This window comes from Salminus brasiliensis, chromosome 4, assembly GCF_030463535.1.
Source record: "Salminus brasiliensis chromosome 4, fSalBra1.hap2, whole genome shotgun sequence".
Lineage (NCBI taxonomy): Eukaryota > Metazoa > Chordata > Actinopteri > Characiformes > Bryconidae > Salminus > Salminus brasiliensis.
Genome location: NC_132881.1, coordinates 39931893 through 39948003, shown reverse-complemented (window position 1 = coordinate 39948003; position 16111 = coordinate 39931893). Strand labels below are relative to the sequence as shown.

At 37.4% G+C, this 16111-nt stretch overlaps 1 protein-coding gene across 1 annotated transcript; it reads left to right on the top strand.

Moving 5' to 3' along the window:
* Positions 1–4965: 4965 nt before the first annotated feature.
* Positions 4966–15579, top strand: slc43a3a (solute carrier family 43 member 3a). The gene is made up of 13 exons (XM_072678436.1): positions 4966–5016; positions 7007–7516; positions 7774–7903; positions 8607–8653; positions 8937–9013; positions 9767–9859; positions 10332–10471; positions 10559–10716; positions 11736–11879; positions 12124–12231; positions 12700–12886; positions 12980–13100; positions 15027–15579. Exons 2-13 carry the CDS (start codon positions 7324–7326, stop codon positions 15168–15170), a joined length of 1542 nt encoding a protein of 513 aa, XP_072534537.1. The 5' UTR covers positions 4966–5016; positions 7007–7323; the 3' UTR covers positions 15171–15579.
* The last annotated feature ends 532 nt before the right edge of the window (positions 15580–16111 follow it).

Sequence of the window (16111 nt, the reverse complement as noted above, 5' to 3'; positions counted from 1 at the left end):
ATACATTCATACACGAATAACCAGCAGTTTTGTCTGATGGCAAATCGTGAATATGCCAATATCACGTCAGTAATAGATATAAACAGATAGATAGATAGATAGATAAGACAGACAGACAGACAGACAGATAGAGAGATAGACAGACAGATAGATAGATAGATAGATAGATAAGACAGACAGATAGATAGATAGACAGATAGATAGATAGATAGACAGACAAGACAAACAGATAGACAGATAGATTGATTGATAGATAGATAGATAGATAGATAGATAGATAGATAAGACAGACAGATATATAGATAGACAGATAGATAGATAGATAGATAGACAGACAAGACAAACAGATAGACAGATAGATTGATTGATAGATAGATAGACAGATAGATTGATAGATAGATAGACAGACAAGACAAACAGATAGATAGATAGACAGATACGACAGGCAGACATATAGATAGATAGATAGATAGATAGATAGATAGACAAACAGATAGATAGATAGACAAGGCAGACATATAGACACAGATAGATAGATAGATAGATAGATAGATAGATCAATAGACAAGATAGATAGACAGATAGATAGATAGACATATAGATAGATAGACAGATAGACAGACAGACAGATAGATAGATAGACATATAGATAGATAGACAGATAGACAGACAGACAGATAGACAGACAGACAGACAGATAGATAGATAGATAGATAGACAGATAGATAGATAGACATATAGATAGATAGACAGATAGACAGACAGACAGATAGATAGATAGACATATAGATAGATAGACAGATAGACAGACAGACAGATAGACAGACAGACAGACAGATAGATAGATAGATAGATAGATAGATAGACAAACAGATAGATAGATAGACAAACAAGGCAGACATATAGACACAGATAGATAGATAGATAGATAGATAGATAGATAGATAGATAGATAGATCAATAGACAAGATAGATAGACATATAGATAGATAGACAGACAGATAGACAGACAGACAGATAGATAGATAGACATATAGATAGATAGACAGATAGACAGACAGATAGACAGACAGACAGATAGACAGACAGACAGACAGATAGATAGATAGATAGATGGACAGACAAGATAGATAGATATATAGATAGATAGATATATAGATAGATAGATGGACAGACAAGATAGATAGACATATAGATAGATAGATAAATAGAAAATTCTGGCATCACAATGTTATATATGGATTGCCCATTCAATATACAAATTCAGAAAAGGTCATAAATGATATTTTACTGACATTTTTATTACATAGAAATGCATTCACACATACTCTACAAGGAGCTCTCCCACTAGAATAAAATATATAAAATATGTTATACATTTGATCTTTTAATTGTTACATTTTCATGTATGATTGTCTTTTAATCATTTAGTTGGTCTGATCATGTGTTTATTTATTAATGTATTTGTAATTATCTTATTTATTTGTTAACCATACTTAGTGTGTGTTTTGCAATTGTGCAAATATATGAACATTATATTACCGTTATAGTTTGCATGTTGTTTGTGAAATAAAAATAAAGTTTTTAAAGCCACTCCCTGCCTTCCTGTGTGTGCTTGTGTGTGTGTGCATTGCGTGAGTTGGTTTAAGTCTGGGCACTGAAATAACTCTGTATGATCTCAGAGCAAGTGCAATTCATGTGACTGGCTGTGACTGTGCCTGTGTGTGTGTAACTCACAGCAGGAAACGTAGTTCTTCTTCAACACAATTATTAGCAACAGTCTTTTTTTTCAATATCAAAGTCAGGCTTAGTTCTGTAAAACATAGATATTCAGTTTACCTAAACCAAACAGTTAACACTGATATGCTGATGTCAGGACCCATTCTTAGGAAAATCTAATTATCTCAAAGACTGCATAAATGGGAATCTACTGAGCTGTCTTGCTGCCTGCAGTTTACAGTAGGATGTGTGGTAAAGAACCTTTACATTAGATCAACCTCTTTTATTTTTATGAGTTTAAAAAATAGAGACTCTGGTTCAGAGGTAATCGTGCTTCTAAAAGGCCTACCTCCCTACAGACTTGACTCAAAGGTTGCAGTTCCTCAAGCACACTAGAAACACATTCCAATAAAAATACCTTTTATGTTATGAAAACCTACAGATTAGGGACGCACAATGATATCGGAAGCATATCGCTGTCAGCAGACCATTGCCTGAAAAATATCTGCATGGGACAGATTTAACCAACATAAATGATATGGACAAAAGTATTGGGACACCTGCTCATTCACTGTTTCTTCTGAAATCAAGGACATGAAAAGAGTTTATCCTGCTTTTTTGCAGTAACTGTCTCTACTGTCGAGTGAAGAAAGCTTTCTACTAGATTTTGGAGCGGCATTACTGTGATGATTTGATTGCATTCAGCAAGAGTGTTAGTGGGGTCAGGATGTTGGATGTTCACCACCCTACCTTATCTCCAACTAATCCCCAACTAATTCCAAAAGTATTGAATGGAGCACCATCCATCATTCCAGGGAGCACAGTTCCACTGCTCCACAGCTTACTTGTCATTACTTGCTCATTCATTGCATTTATAACTCCACATTAATACATGCTATATTTATCTGTAATACTAGTCCAGATAGCTGTAACCTCAATCTGAAAATTTAATAAAATTACATGTACTTATATCAATATCTATATGTACACACTTACAATAAAGGTTGCCGTAGAAAAGCCACTTTTGCCTCAATAAAGAACCATGTGTGAAGAACCTTTACATCAAGGGAAGGTTCTTTAAACCTGTAAGGGGTCATTGGCACTCACACATGGTTCTTTATGAAACCAAAAGTACAGTGGTTCTTCCACTGCATCACTCAAAGAACCTTTCTCTGTGACAATAGGAAGGGAAGGTTGTGAGATGCTGTTCTTCTCTGTTTCAGATCCTTTTGGTCTAACACACAATGCTAAAGCTTGAAAGTGAGACGTGTGACCTTTTTGCAAAGCAGTCTCGTGTGCTAAGTGAGGCTCAGTTCTGTAAAACATAGATATTCAGTTTACTGCTTTAACCAAACAGTTAACACTGATATGCTGATGTCAGGATCCATTCTTAGGAAAATCTTATTATCTCAAAGACTGCATAAATGGGAATCTACTGAGCTGTCTTGCTGCCTGCAGTTTACAGTAGGACGTGTGGTAAAGAACCTTTACATTAGACCTATCTCTTTTATTTTTAAGAGTTTAAGAAAATAGACACTCTGGTTCAGAGGTAATCTTGCTTCTGAAGGTCTACCTTCCTATAGACTACGCTCCAACCCAAACTGACTCAAAGGCTGCAGTTTCTTTAGCACACTAGAACCATGTTCCAAAAAAAATGCTGTTTTTTTTAAATGCACTGTTTCTTCTGAAATCAGGGGTATTAAAAATAGCTTACCCTGCTTTTGTTGGAGTAACTGTCTCTACTGTCCAGTGAGGTCAGGATGTTTGATGCCCCCCCCACCTCATTCCCAGCTCCCCACCTCATCCCAAACGTATTGGGTGGAGCACCATCCATCATTCCAGAGAACACAGCTCCGCTGCTACACAGCTTACTTGTCATTACTTGTGTGACGTTTTGCAAAGCAGTCTCGTGTGCTAAACCAGCAACATTTATTAGAATTAGATTTTTGGAACAACATTTCTCCCACAAATTCCTTGCTAGGACTGTTTCATTATTATTGTTAATATAGAGCAATTCAAAGTGGTTTGGTGCGAGACACATACTTTCACAATGGTAGTATTGGTATTATTGGTAGTATTGGTAGTAAATGGTATTTTCACAATGTCTCCACACAAAGTTATTATCCAAAAAGGTAGGTGCTTACTCAACATCCTGACCTCAATAACTCTCTTGTAGGTGAATGCAATCAGATCCTCACAGCAACACTTAAAAATGTAGTGTCATCTTAGAATGTATTAATGCTTAAAAAAATACATATTTATACACCTAAAATGCCATAACATAGTTCATTAGTCCTGAATATCAAGTAGGTCCCCTTTGTGCCGCCACAACAGATCTGATTATTTGAGGCTTGAACTCCACTAGATCTCTGAAGGTGCCCTGCAACATCTGCACAGAGGCGTTAGCAGCAGACTCTTTCAGTCTCGCAGTTGTGAGGAAGGGCCTCCAAGGATCACATCAATGAGCCTTAGGTGCCCATGACCCTGGCAGGAAATGACTGTTTACTTGCTGCGTAATTTCATCACCCCTTGGCCGATGCCACTGTCCATAAAGGTAATCTATGTTTTTCACTGACCTGTCAGTGATGCTAATGGTATAAATTAATGGTGTGTGTTGGAATGATTTCCTAATTAATTTCTTTGGCACAATTTTTTTTATTGATCCACTATTTCACAAACCTTAAATGCACACTTCACACTTTTTAGGTAGTGTTTAATGGAAATGTGACAAGACCTGACAAAAAATTGGGGACAGTTGTAAAATATTTATATATTTATTTGGATAATTTATCTATAATTTCATGTTGTTGTTGTTGTTGTTGTTGTTTTTATGAATTTATTTTATTTTATTTGACCAATTTATGTGAACGATAACAGCTTAAATTTGTGTAAAATTGTGTTTTTTTTTATGTTTTATCATAACTATGAAAGATGTCGCTCACATTTTGCTGGGGTTAGCCTATATTCAAGATTTGCATATTCCTTTATAGACCAACTCACAGAAATCAATCATTTTGACAGGTTTTGGTAATTATTGATTATACGAGTCATTTTCAGTCTTATTCACTGTAAAAGGTCCAGGACAGATAATGTACGTTTGTGGCAAAACGTCCCTTAAACAACCCCTAAATCCGTGTATCTGAGCGAATGTAACACAGCCCCAGACACACAAAAGAAGCGTCTGACGTGAACGCGCGCGCGCGCCCTCCTGCTCGTGGACGCCTGCAGCGGGATCGCGCTTTGTATTCAGCCTCTTCAGCGACTGGATCGTCTGGCAGTAAAGCAGAGATGCGTCCTGTGAGTGTTTGACCTGCGTTCATTATCACTGCGAGAGACATCCATTATACACACTTCACAGACGGACAGCATGTGAGGGAGTGAGGGTGCAGGAGCCTGAATGCCTGAATGCCACATTACTGTAGTAGACTATATGTACCTCAGATTGCAACGACGAGTTAGGCTGGGATGATTAAATTGGTGGGATTTCCTAATTGCAGTAACGTTTTGAGCTGCCCTGTCGTGTATATCCCCTATCATACGAAATGGAGCACGTTGGTAATGTCGTGTTGGCTTTTACGTTTTATTCATCGATGAGGAAGTCTGTTGGGCAAAGAGATTACAGAAGACAGACGTGGTAATCTGGATTAGGGCTCACCAGGGAGAGCATGTGTTCAGGCTGTGTGGGCTGACTGTCCATAGCCCTGAATAAAGTCCCATATTCGAGCATTTTGGAATTTTGCTGTCTGTGAGAATATGATGAGGGACTGTGCTTTTGCTTACTGGTAGTTTAGATCATGCAGGATAACTGGAGAAGCCCACACTCACTGGCCACTTCATCAGAAACTCTTTATTAAAAAGTTCGTCATCCATCTTGTTGGTGGACAGTTAGATTCTGTTGTCCATCTGTTGCACAGTTTGTGTTGCCCTTCATCACGGGTCAGTTTTTGACCACAGAGCTTTCCTTGGCTGGATGTTTTTGGGAAGTAGACCACTCTCAACTAGGTTATAAACCCTGGCAAAGCTCCATTATAACTAATACCATCATTCCAGCAACACATATACTACACTATAAACCAGTGAAAATGAGAACTAATCTCAATAATTCAATTAATAATCTTTTTTACATTGATTACAAATCATTGAGGATTATTGCGTGATAATAAATGAAAGAAATGACAATTAATTGACCACAAAACCAACAAGCAACTGGCTTCAAAATAATCAGTATCACACAGAAGCTGTCCGTAAAGATTCATCTGTGCGTCTGTCTATGCATTGGTCCTAGTATCACAAGATGGCAAGTTCAGTACCCAGCAATGCCACAGCCATCCATGGCCAGGAGTCTATAGGAGCACAACAGGCCTCACACTCTCTAGGTAGGAAGAATGGCCAACGCTCTCCTAAGCGCTCCTCAACACTGTGATGCTAGTGCAGAGCTATCTAGTCTTACCCACAAAGTGCTGTTTTTCATTCCAAACAAGCACGTAGTGGTCTCAGTCTTCCGACATCTAATCATATATCTTCCTGCTTTATTGGAATTAAAACGTGCAGCTATACCAGCTTACACCCTCTGTGGTTAAGACTAAATACCCAGGACTGGTCAGAATGGGCAGCTGTAGCAATAGCAGATAGAAAGGATGCAATAGCACTTGAATGAAGCACATACTGTCTTTCAAAAGGTATGTGATAGAAGGAAATCTAACTTGCAGTTTTAGAAATCATCCACCCAAAACATCCATTCATCCACCCGTTTTTTCTTCATCAACTTCTCCCTGGTCAGGGTCGCAGTATGTTTGGAGCCTACCCTGTATCACTGCCAGAAACCAGCAGAGACCAGCAAATAAGCTAATTAACAAAAACCAGCAACTGCTATCAGTGCTAGAACAAACTGGTGAACATATGTGATATGTTTACTTTAGTGTGTGTTTTATGTTTTGTTTAGTTAATTCAGTTAAAAATACTTTTCAGTTAATTCAGAGGAGATGAAGGCATTCAAGTGGACAACAAGCGTACATCTGTCTCTTTTCATAGAAATATACTTGCTAGCATCTGCTTGAAAAATAAAAAAGGTCCACAATTAGGAACTGTTACGAACGAAAAGAGGAACATGATTTCTGTGGACAAAGCAAGTTCCTTATGTTACACAAGAAGGGCTGATGACCAACCTCAAATTATGACACAAACCCTTCATGTTGATTGCATATAAAATGTACACGTGACCCTAAGATCACTTCTTCTACTTAAGCGCTTTCTTCTGCTCTTATTCATTCACGTTTTCCTTGTACAGCTCTCCAGGGGTACTTCAGTAAGCAGCTGTGGAGAGGCCAGCCACTGACTTTGAGGTTTGTTTGGAAGAGGGTGATCCGCGTTATCTCCTTCGTCCATACTCCACTGGTCTGCTTGATCAGTCATCTCTTTCTCTACTATCACACTGGAGCATACAGTGAAACACCAGCCACAGCGAGTGTGGGTGATAAACACAAGGAGAGACTACACATGAAACACTGCGTTCAGTGGGAGTAGGAGCAGGGCCTTCGGTAGTATTTACACACTCTCTACCTTGGCTGGAGAGACTGTGGAGTGTTTTTGGAGAAGCAGACGAAAATGCTGGGGTGCGATGGTGGATCTGGCATGAGAATCCGATACAAGCTGACTCTGGTAACAGGCCTGCTGGAGTGCCTGGGTTTTGCTGGGGTTGTGTTTGGATGGGCTTCTCTTGTGTTCGTCCTGAAGAACGATGGATACTTTAGTGATCTGTGTGTCGATGTGACTGAAGCCAATGGCACAACAGTTACAGGTGAGAATGTAAAATCTGATCTTCTGCTGTGTTCTTGATGTGTATTTATGTCTCTACATGTAACAAGTAAATGTTAATCCACAGACTTTTATACTTTTTCCAAATAAAACTTTTACAAAACAATCTCCCTAAAAATGTCCCAACCTCCCTGACTGTTTCCATCATAATGGTTTCAACATTTGGTCCCTGAAAGGGCTAAATACTTGGCAGCTGACTAACTCACTCACCCCATCTTTCTCTCCTTCTCTCCCTCCTAGACTGCAGTGCTCAAGATGAGCGTTTCTCTCTTATCTTCACTGTTGCATCTTTCATGAACAACTTTCTCACTCTCCCCAACGGCTTCATCTTTGACCACTTTGGAACAATGGCAACAAGATTTCTAGCAATGTAAGTTTAAATCAGATTAAGTTAAAGGAGAGGTAGGAAATTAAATATCTTTTTAATGTGAATATTTATGACGCTTAACTGATGCCTACAGTGTTTTCAGATCGAAAATTACAACATCCTAAACTTCAACTATCTTCATGTTTAAGAGAACTGTGGAAGTCAAGATATGATCTGTAAGACCAAGAAACCCTCTCAGATAGGACTGCCCATATACTGGCCAGAAAGACAAAGAAACCCCCGCAAAAGTTTCTAGATCAAGAATAGAAAGACTTGGCTACAAATAGTGTTTACAAGCTGTGATATCTGCCAATGCAAGTGTTACTAAGTGCTGACTTAGTCAGTGCCCAAATGCTTTGCACATGCATTAACATTTTCTGAAAAAAGAGATTGTGATTGATAGGATGGAATAATCACCATGGTACATATGGAGAATACTGTTTTATTGATCATCATGTTAAAAGGTTTATTACACACTACAGTGTATAATTCAGTAGCTACAGGGACTTCTGTAGAAACTGGTGGGGCTATTCTTTGGTAATAGAAGTCTGCCAGCAGGACATAGGCTTTGTAAAGGGGTTAAGCTATGGATATTTCAGCAAAAGTGGCCATATATTATTGTTATATGGCTATTATATAAAATATTATGGAAACAGTGTAATTTATATATATATAATTTTTTTCACTTATTTATTTGTTTATGTAGATTCCTGTACACCATAGGAACGTTGCTTGTGGCGTTGTCCAGTAAAGGTAATGATCAAAAATTTCTAAAATCATAAAAGCAGTTCCCAATCCTAGTCCAGGGGATCTTGTGCTCTGCACATTTTCATATTCTCCCTATTCTAACACATTAGTTCGATCACACAAGGAACTTTTTAATTCGTCTGTCAACTCAATCAGGTGTGTTAGATGAGGGAAAGCTCAAAAATGTTCATAGTGTGGGGTCCACAGAACTATGATTGGGAATATAAATAACCATTATGCTCAAGTTCTCCAGTGAGCTGATGAAGTGATTCATTTTCCTCTTTTCCAGCTCTGCCCTTCATGTTCTTCCCAGCTGTTTCTTTCATTGCTGTGGGGGGCATTCTGTTTCTGCTTACAAACATACAGGTATTAACTGTCTTATACAATGTGTGCATTGGCACATGTATTTTCAGGAGTTGTGAAACTGTATTTTGCTAGGAACAAAAACACACAATAAACTGTAATCATGTTTCAGATGAAATCACAGTTTATAAAGTTTACAGTTTATCTGTTTTTTTGTTCACTGTAGCACGGGAGCTTATTATTTCTGTCTTACCTGCAAACACTCAAATGTTTTTGGATCAACATCACTTCTGGCATTCTGACATTCAGATCTTATTTCCTCAGTATATTATTTACAGCACACACTTTTTAACAGGCTTTTGTAACATTGCATTCTGTATTGTGTGCAACACAGCATTTGGTTTAATAGGTGTGTAAATATGAATTTGTTCTGATTATATGAACACTGAACACAGTACATTATTAAGAGCTATTTCATAGCTATATGTTGGAGCAATTTATTGATTCCTTGTGTGTTCATGCCCAAAATCATGCCCTATGGGTTTGTCCTTATCAATAGAAACAAAGCATAAGTAAAAACCAATAATAAAAATAATTAATTGATAAATTAATGTTGCAAAGCAGAATTAAAACTAAAATGAAAAAGCAACATTTTACATCAGTTCAAATCTTAAATGCATTTTAAATTAGTTAATATTCTGGTTAACTATATAACTATAACTCTTATCTATTAGCTTTTGTGGTTCATGTTGTACACTGGTCTATACTTCACTGTACGCCTTAAAAATGAAGTGCTATATTCTTCCATACCACTAGGTGGGGAACCTGTTTGGCACTCATCGATCTACTATCATTACTCTTTACAACGGGGCTTTTGACTCTTCATCTGCAGTTTTCCTCATCATCAAAGTAAGAAATCTGTTTACAAATCACCTGATTTTTATCAGCTTAAACTGCAAGGGTCTGTATGTGGGTATGCTTTTGGCTCCTCAGTGGTTTTTTAATAATGACAATGACTTTTTTTTTTCATTTACTACGATTGCTATATATGTTTACTAAAACCTTTCAATTTTCATTAAATTTGGAGTTCAATAACCCTTCGTCAGTACTGTATAGAACCAGTGTTGCTTTGCGTTTAGTTATCTAATCATTTGCAGCAGTTATACTGAATAATACTGAATGTTGCTGAATAATGATTACTGACTAATAATTGTTCAAATTAATAAGTGAATAATAAACCTGCAGTAAAAGTGACCAGAGCATAATTATCTGCTTGTCATTTCTTGTCATTCATCTGTCTGCAGTGATTTTCCACCCTAATTTGACGATTTTAACAACCTTTAAAGCCCTCCATAAACACCCATGATTTCCCTTCATGAAGGTCCTACGTGAGAAAGGAATCTGTCTTCGCTCCTCTTTCCTCTTCCTCTCCGCCTGTGATGTCATCCACCTTCTGCGGACTCTCTTCCTCATGCCCAAATCACACATCCCTTACCCAGTTCCAGAGAACTACAAATATGGGTGAAAAGACTACTACCGCAATTGAATCGCCTCAGTTAGAGGTTATAATCCCTTATAATGAACTTTGAATGTTCTCTCCTGGTGCAGGGTGAGCTGCAGTAAATCAAACAGCTACAATGTGGAAGAGTTTGAGGCAAAGCGAGAGTTGAAGTACAAATCAGACCCAGCTGAGACAGCACAAGACCAAGACAGCGAAATACTCAAGAGTGAAAACTCAGCTCAGCTTGAAGAACCATCAGGGAAAGGTACTGCTTCACTGTTTCATGGAGAAAAGCGGTATTTATACACTTTATACATTTATACACATTTATACAGCTGTAATTATACACTACAGCTCAAAGGGTCAATGTTTAATTAATGGAAAATTACGTTTGTAGCAGATCAAAGCATAAACTGATTCCAGTTGTTTGAAATATGGCATATTGATTATTCTAACATGGTAAAGAATCAAAAACTATCAGCGTGTAATTCAGCTTGTCTTCCATATAAGGAGAACCGAGAAGGGAGGAGCTGCTAGCTCCTCTTTAGTCTCACAGACTTCTCATTTTAAAAAAAAAGTCCTGAGCCCAGACAGCACTGTGCCGAGGTCCAACACAGTTATTAATTGTAGTGATCAATAAACAGAAATTGGGTTCAGTTATATCTGTGTTCACTTGTTATAGTTTGTTTGAAGTAAGTAAAGTAATGTCTCTCCCAGATGGTCAGGTATATGTTTAATTAATTTAACAATGGTATCGGAATGGTATCGGGTATTGGTCGATACATAAAGTTCATGGATCTGTGCATCCCTAAGAGAAAGCTGTATAACATTGGAAATTCATTTAAAATAAAATTAACATGCAAAATTTTTCAAATCTCAACATAACAAGTATATGGAGTCTTCAAATTAAATCAAATCAGCTTTACAAGAATCCAGTAACAGGACAAGAGATCAACAAAACTTAAAATATAAAAAAGCATAAAGACTCTGAGAGAGGCAAGGGAAACTCAGAAAAAAACAGAGAATTTATAATGTATGGAAATGTGATTCAGGTGACATGGTTTAAGTCTAATTTGCTAATCAGTCTGAAAAGATTGTTGATGAATATTTTTTATGTAATAATATTACATAAAAAATATGTAAGTTGATGAATATTTTTTATTAAGTAAAAGCTTTTGTACCTGAAATCACCTACTCCTCTCTATATTCTCTCTCTCTCTCTCTCTCTCTCTCTCTCTCTCTCTCTCTCTCTCTCTCTCTCTCTCTCTTTCTCTCTCTCTCCAGACAGCAGCTTTAAGAGCTGTGTTTTCTCCTGGTTCTTTCTGTGGCATCTGATATGGCTTTCAGTCATGCAGCTGCGTCATTATCTTTTCATCGGAACACTGAATCCCATGCTGAACCGGCTTGCTAACCAAGATCCAGACACAGGTAAACCATGAAAATATGGTGCTTTACCACACTGAACTAAACTGTACAGGATATTCTCAGTCTAAGAAATGACAATAGATGCTTTGTGATCAAATCTGTGATAAGGCTTTTCTTTATTTAGTGGTCAAATCTGATAATTGTAATGATCAAAATGTCTGATCTCTCAGTTTATTCCAAGAGCTGTATTGGTAGTAGAATTATCATACTGTAGACACATTCTTTCTTAAACCTTTCTTCTCAACAGTTAGCAAGTACACCAATGCGTTTGCCTTCACCCAGCTGACTGGTATTTTCTGTGCTCCGTGGAATGGGCTTCTAATGGACAGACACAAGGGCAAGGCACTGAAGCCAGGTCAGTAGGCAGTTGAAAATGTAAAGTATTGTTTAAAAGTTTGAAAACACTTTATATGTAATCATAATAATTTATGTTATTAGAATAATCAGTTCTGTTATTTTAGTTGTAGCAATAACTTATGGACCATAATCAAGTCAACTCATTAAGGCCCTGTCTGGTCACGTCATGAATTTCCATGAATAAAAATCAATTTATTCAAAATAAATTAAAGGTAATAAAACAGAGATTATCCTGCTTCTGTTGGAGTAACTGACTCTGCTGTCCAGGGAAGGGGATTAGACAAGTTGTGTATGTGCATCTGGTTCAGCACTAGGCGCAACTTCATTAGAAGGTCTGTCCACAAACATATAGACGCACTGTGTATTTCTACAAAACATTTTCTCTGTCTTCAGAGGCTCCCATGACTCATGTCATTCAAGCTTCAGTAAATACACTATTCATTTCTCCACCCATACACACACACAGGAGAGACAGAGAAGGAAGTGGACCTGCGTGCCTCTGTCCTATCCCTCTTTGTGACCTCTCTCCAGTGTCTTCTTTTCTCTGTCTGTGCAACCGTCCCTCTCCTCCCTCTGCAGTACATCACGTTCATCCTGCAGGTCCTCAACCGCTCTTTTCTGTATGGAGGGAATGCTGCTTTCATTAGCATTGCGTGAGTGATTGACTATATAAAAGTAATTAATCAAGAACTTTTTGCATTAAGTAAAGGCCACATGAACTGTGACTGAAATTTCAACCATAACAGGTTTCCTGCCCAACACTTTGGAAAGCTGTATGGTTTGGTGATGTCCCTCTCTGCAGTGGTGTCACTGCTGCAGTATCCGTGCTTGGCTCTGGTAAAAGCTCTCGGAGGGGATCCCTTCTATGTAAGTCACATTTTCTCAGTTTTTTTATTCTAATGCAATGTTTTATGTATAATTATATTGTGTATACTTGTATATAATTGCCTATAGTTTTATATGACAGCTTTTATTCATCTTCCAGATCAGTCCATTTTAAGACATTTTAGATAAAAAGCGTTTTACACTGATAATACTAATACTACTAATAAAACTAATAATCATTTGGAGTATATACTACAGTGCTGCCTGTCCCCTCTAGGTGTGATTATCTTTTTATCTACTTTCACTCTGTTAAATGGTGTACACTACCCTGCTGGCACCCTCAGGCACTCTCAGGCACCCTCAGGCACCAGGTGTCAAACATAATGCTGTTATGGATACATATATACTGTAGGGAATTATGTGAGGACTGAGGAAGTTCAGTATTATAGGAAATAGTAATCCCTGAACAGTAGGGGGAGGACAAGGCAAGCGTTCCACTAATAATACAGGGAAAGATGTGACAGCAGTGTGTGGTAGACATCTAAAATTCAAACCAAGAACAGCATGGCCTGCAGGCCTCTGGAACAGTTAACATTGTTTGTTATTGCATTGCAGAGTTTCTCAACCCAGTCCTTTGGGCCCACTAGACAGTTTCATATTTTTGCTTTGCTTTAGTGTGTTGAGATCTTGGGTAGAGGAAAATATGGCTTCAAGAACTACATTGAAAAATTTGTATTTGTTGCAAATCCTCTTGGAGTAACTTTGTGTAAGCTGGTTTAACCAATGTAACCATGCAATTTAAGACATATAGTACTGAACTAGAAGCAGTTGGAGGAGCTGCTTCTCTTAACAATACATGTGTATTAATACATGTGTAAAAATACTTTCTAACGTTAGTATAAATATAATTAAACAGTACATAGTAATTTCATGTGTGTGTGTTAGTTAATTAGTAAATAAATTATCAAAGCCATTCACTTTTACAGTGACGTTTAACAATGGTGGACACAACCAAATGCAGTCAAAGTCATGTCTTGGTTGCACTAGGACTCTACATGGAAACTGTGATCAATCAGCCATTTTCAGCTGATTTAGTCTGATAGATCCAGCAGAGATAATCGGTCATAACACACAAATATTGAGAGCTGCCAATTTCAGGAGGATTTGAAATATTATGCAAGTGACATCAGACATCAGTAAGTTAAGTGGATTAATAGGGGAGACTGTTCTTAAAGTACTGTTAGTGTCCACTTCAGGAGAAATTTACTGCTTTTGCATACTAAAAATCTTTGAATGCTTAGTTTGCCACATTTGTTCATCTACATTTGTTTAGAAAACACAGATATTAGAAAAATAAACATGTTTTTTCATGTTTGTGATTAGCTGTGAAATACAGCATAAAGGTCTACATTGCAATTAGCCTAAATAAGAAATCAACAATGAGTGTCTGAAAAAGATCTTAAGAAAATAATTAAGACTTAAGAGAAAAGAAAATATTTAAGTAATTTTTTGCGGGATCTCCTGAAAAAGTATTTATATAAAGTGTTTATCTTAAGATCTTTCATACATTTTTTCTTAGGAAAGCTTTTGTGAATCTGAATTTGGGAACTGAACAAATTCTTATATGGGCTGAAGTTCACAGAGATGTCAGCAACCAAACCTGTGCTCATGTGACTACCATACTGATAACGTTGTTGAGCAACAGCTCATTCTGACTGCTGCATGTGTTCTTGTTTATGTATCCTTATGTTATGTAGTTTTTGTACACACAAAGGGATGTATAAACATTAAGACATTTGCACAGTACTATGCTATAATCAAACACAGGTAATGGGCAATTTTAAGGTAAGCTAGGGAAGCCATTGCTTCATGGTGTTTCAGTGTGGCTGTCTGCCAAGCCTAGAGAAATATTATAATTCCATGCTTTCCAGACTTAAATCCACACATTGTATTTCACTGTCGTTCCAGGTGAACATTAGCTTGACCATCTTGACTTTGCTGGCTTTCATCCATCCTCTCAGCATCTTCCTCCACTGCAGAAGACTGGCCAGCGAGAGAGAGAACTCACAAAACACCGGCACTGATTCTTCAAACAGAGAAGCTTCACTCTAGTACTGTGTTGTTGGTGTCAAGAAATTTATTAGTCCCGCAGTGGGGAAATTCTCAGTATTAGGAAAAAGCTCAGAAGTGAGCAGGAGCTGCTGCAACAGGCTGCCGCCTCCGCGGCGCCAAGGTGCTAATTTTCTGCACTATGCAATTGTCTTTAGGGTGAAATGTGGTATATGTGTACAATTTAAAATTGAAATAATGCAGTTTTATACCATTTTGATATGTAGTATTTGTATTAAACTTTCACAGCCAAAACACAAAACTGTAGCTTTTGTGAATGACTTTAATTGTTTGAATATACTTATAGCAGACAAAATACGAAGACACAATAATTAAAAATACAGAAGTACATAGGTAGCTGGCTGAATGTACTGCACTCTGAAAAAGTAGCTTTAAGCTTAAAAAAAGCTGCATAATACGTAGAGTTAGTTGAAATTAAAATATTTCATTTAAATGAAAATAGTTAATAGGAAAAAAATAACATTTTAAGTCCAATTAACACATTTTTTTTATGCAAATAGTTTAGATCAATAGATTTGATGTTGACATGCCGTATGTGTACTTTCCCAGTCAATAAATAACCTAAAGTCTTTTCTGGTAAATAAAATGTAAAGGCCTTTACACAGCAAACTGGAGTACAATGGCGGCCACAACCAAATGCAGTCATAGTCATGTCCTTGGTTGAGCTAGGACTGTAATAGGAAACTGTGATCAAAGCCATTTTTAGCTGATTTTGTTTGATAGATCCGGTAGAGATATTGGCACTAATCCACCATAACACTCAAATATTGGAAGCTGCCAACTTCATGAGGATTTGAAATATTATGCATTAAACAAAAACAAACCTAAAACAAGCATGACCTTGCAGAGGTAATGCAAGCTGCTCATAGAGAGCATCTCAGTGTGCAATCCTAATGATTCCCAAAGATGCTTTGCACTCGAGT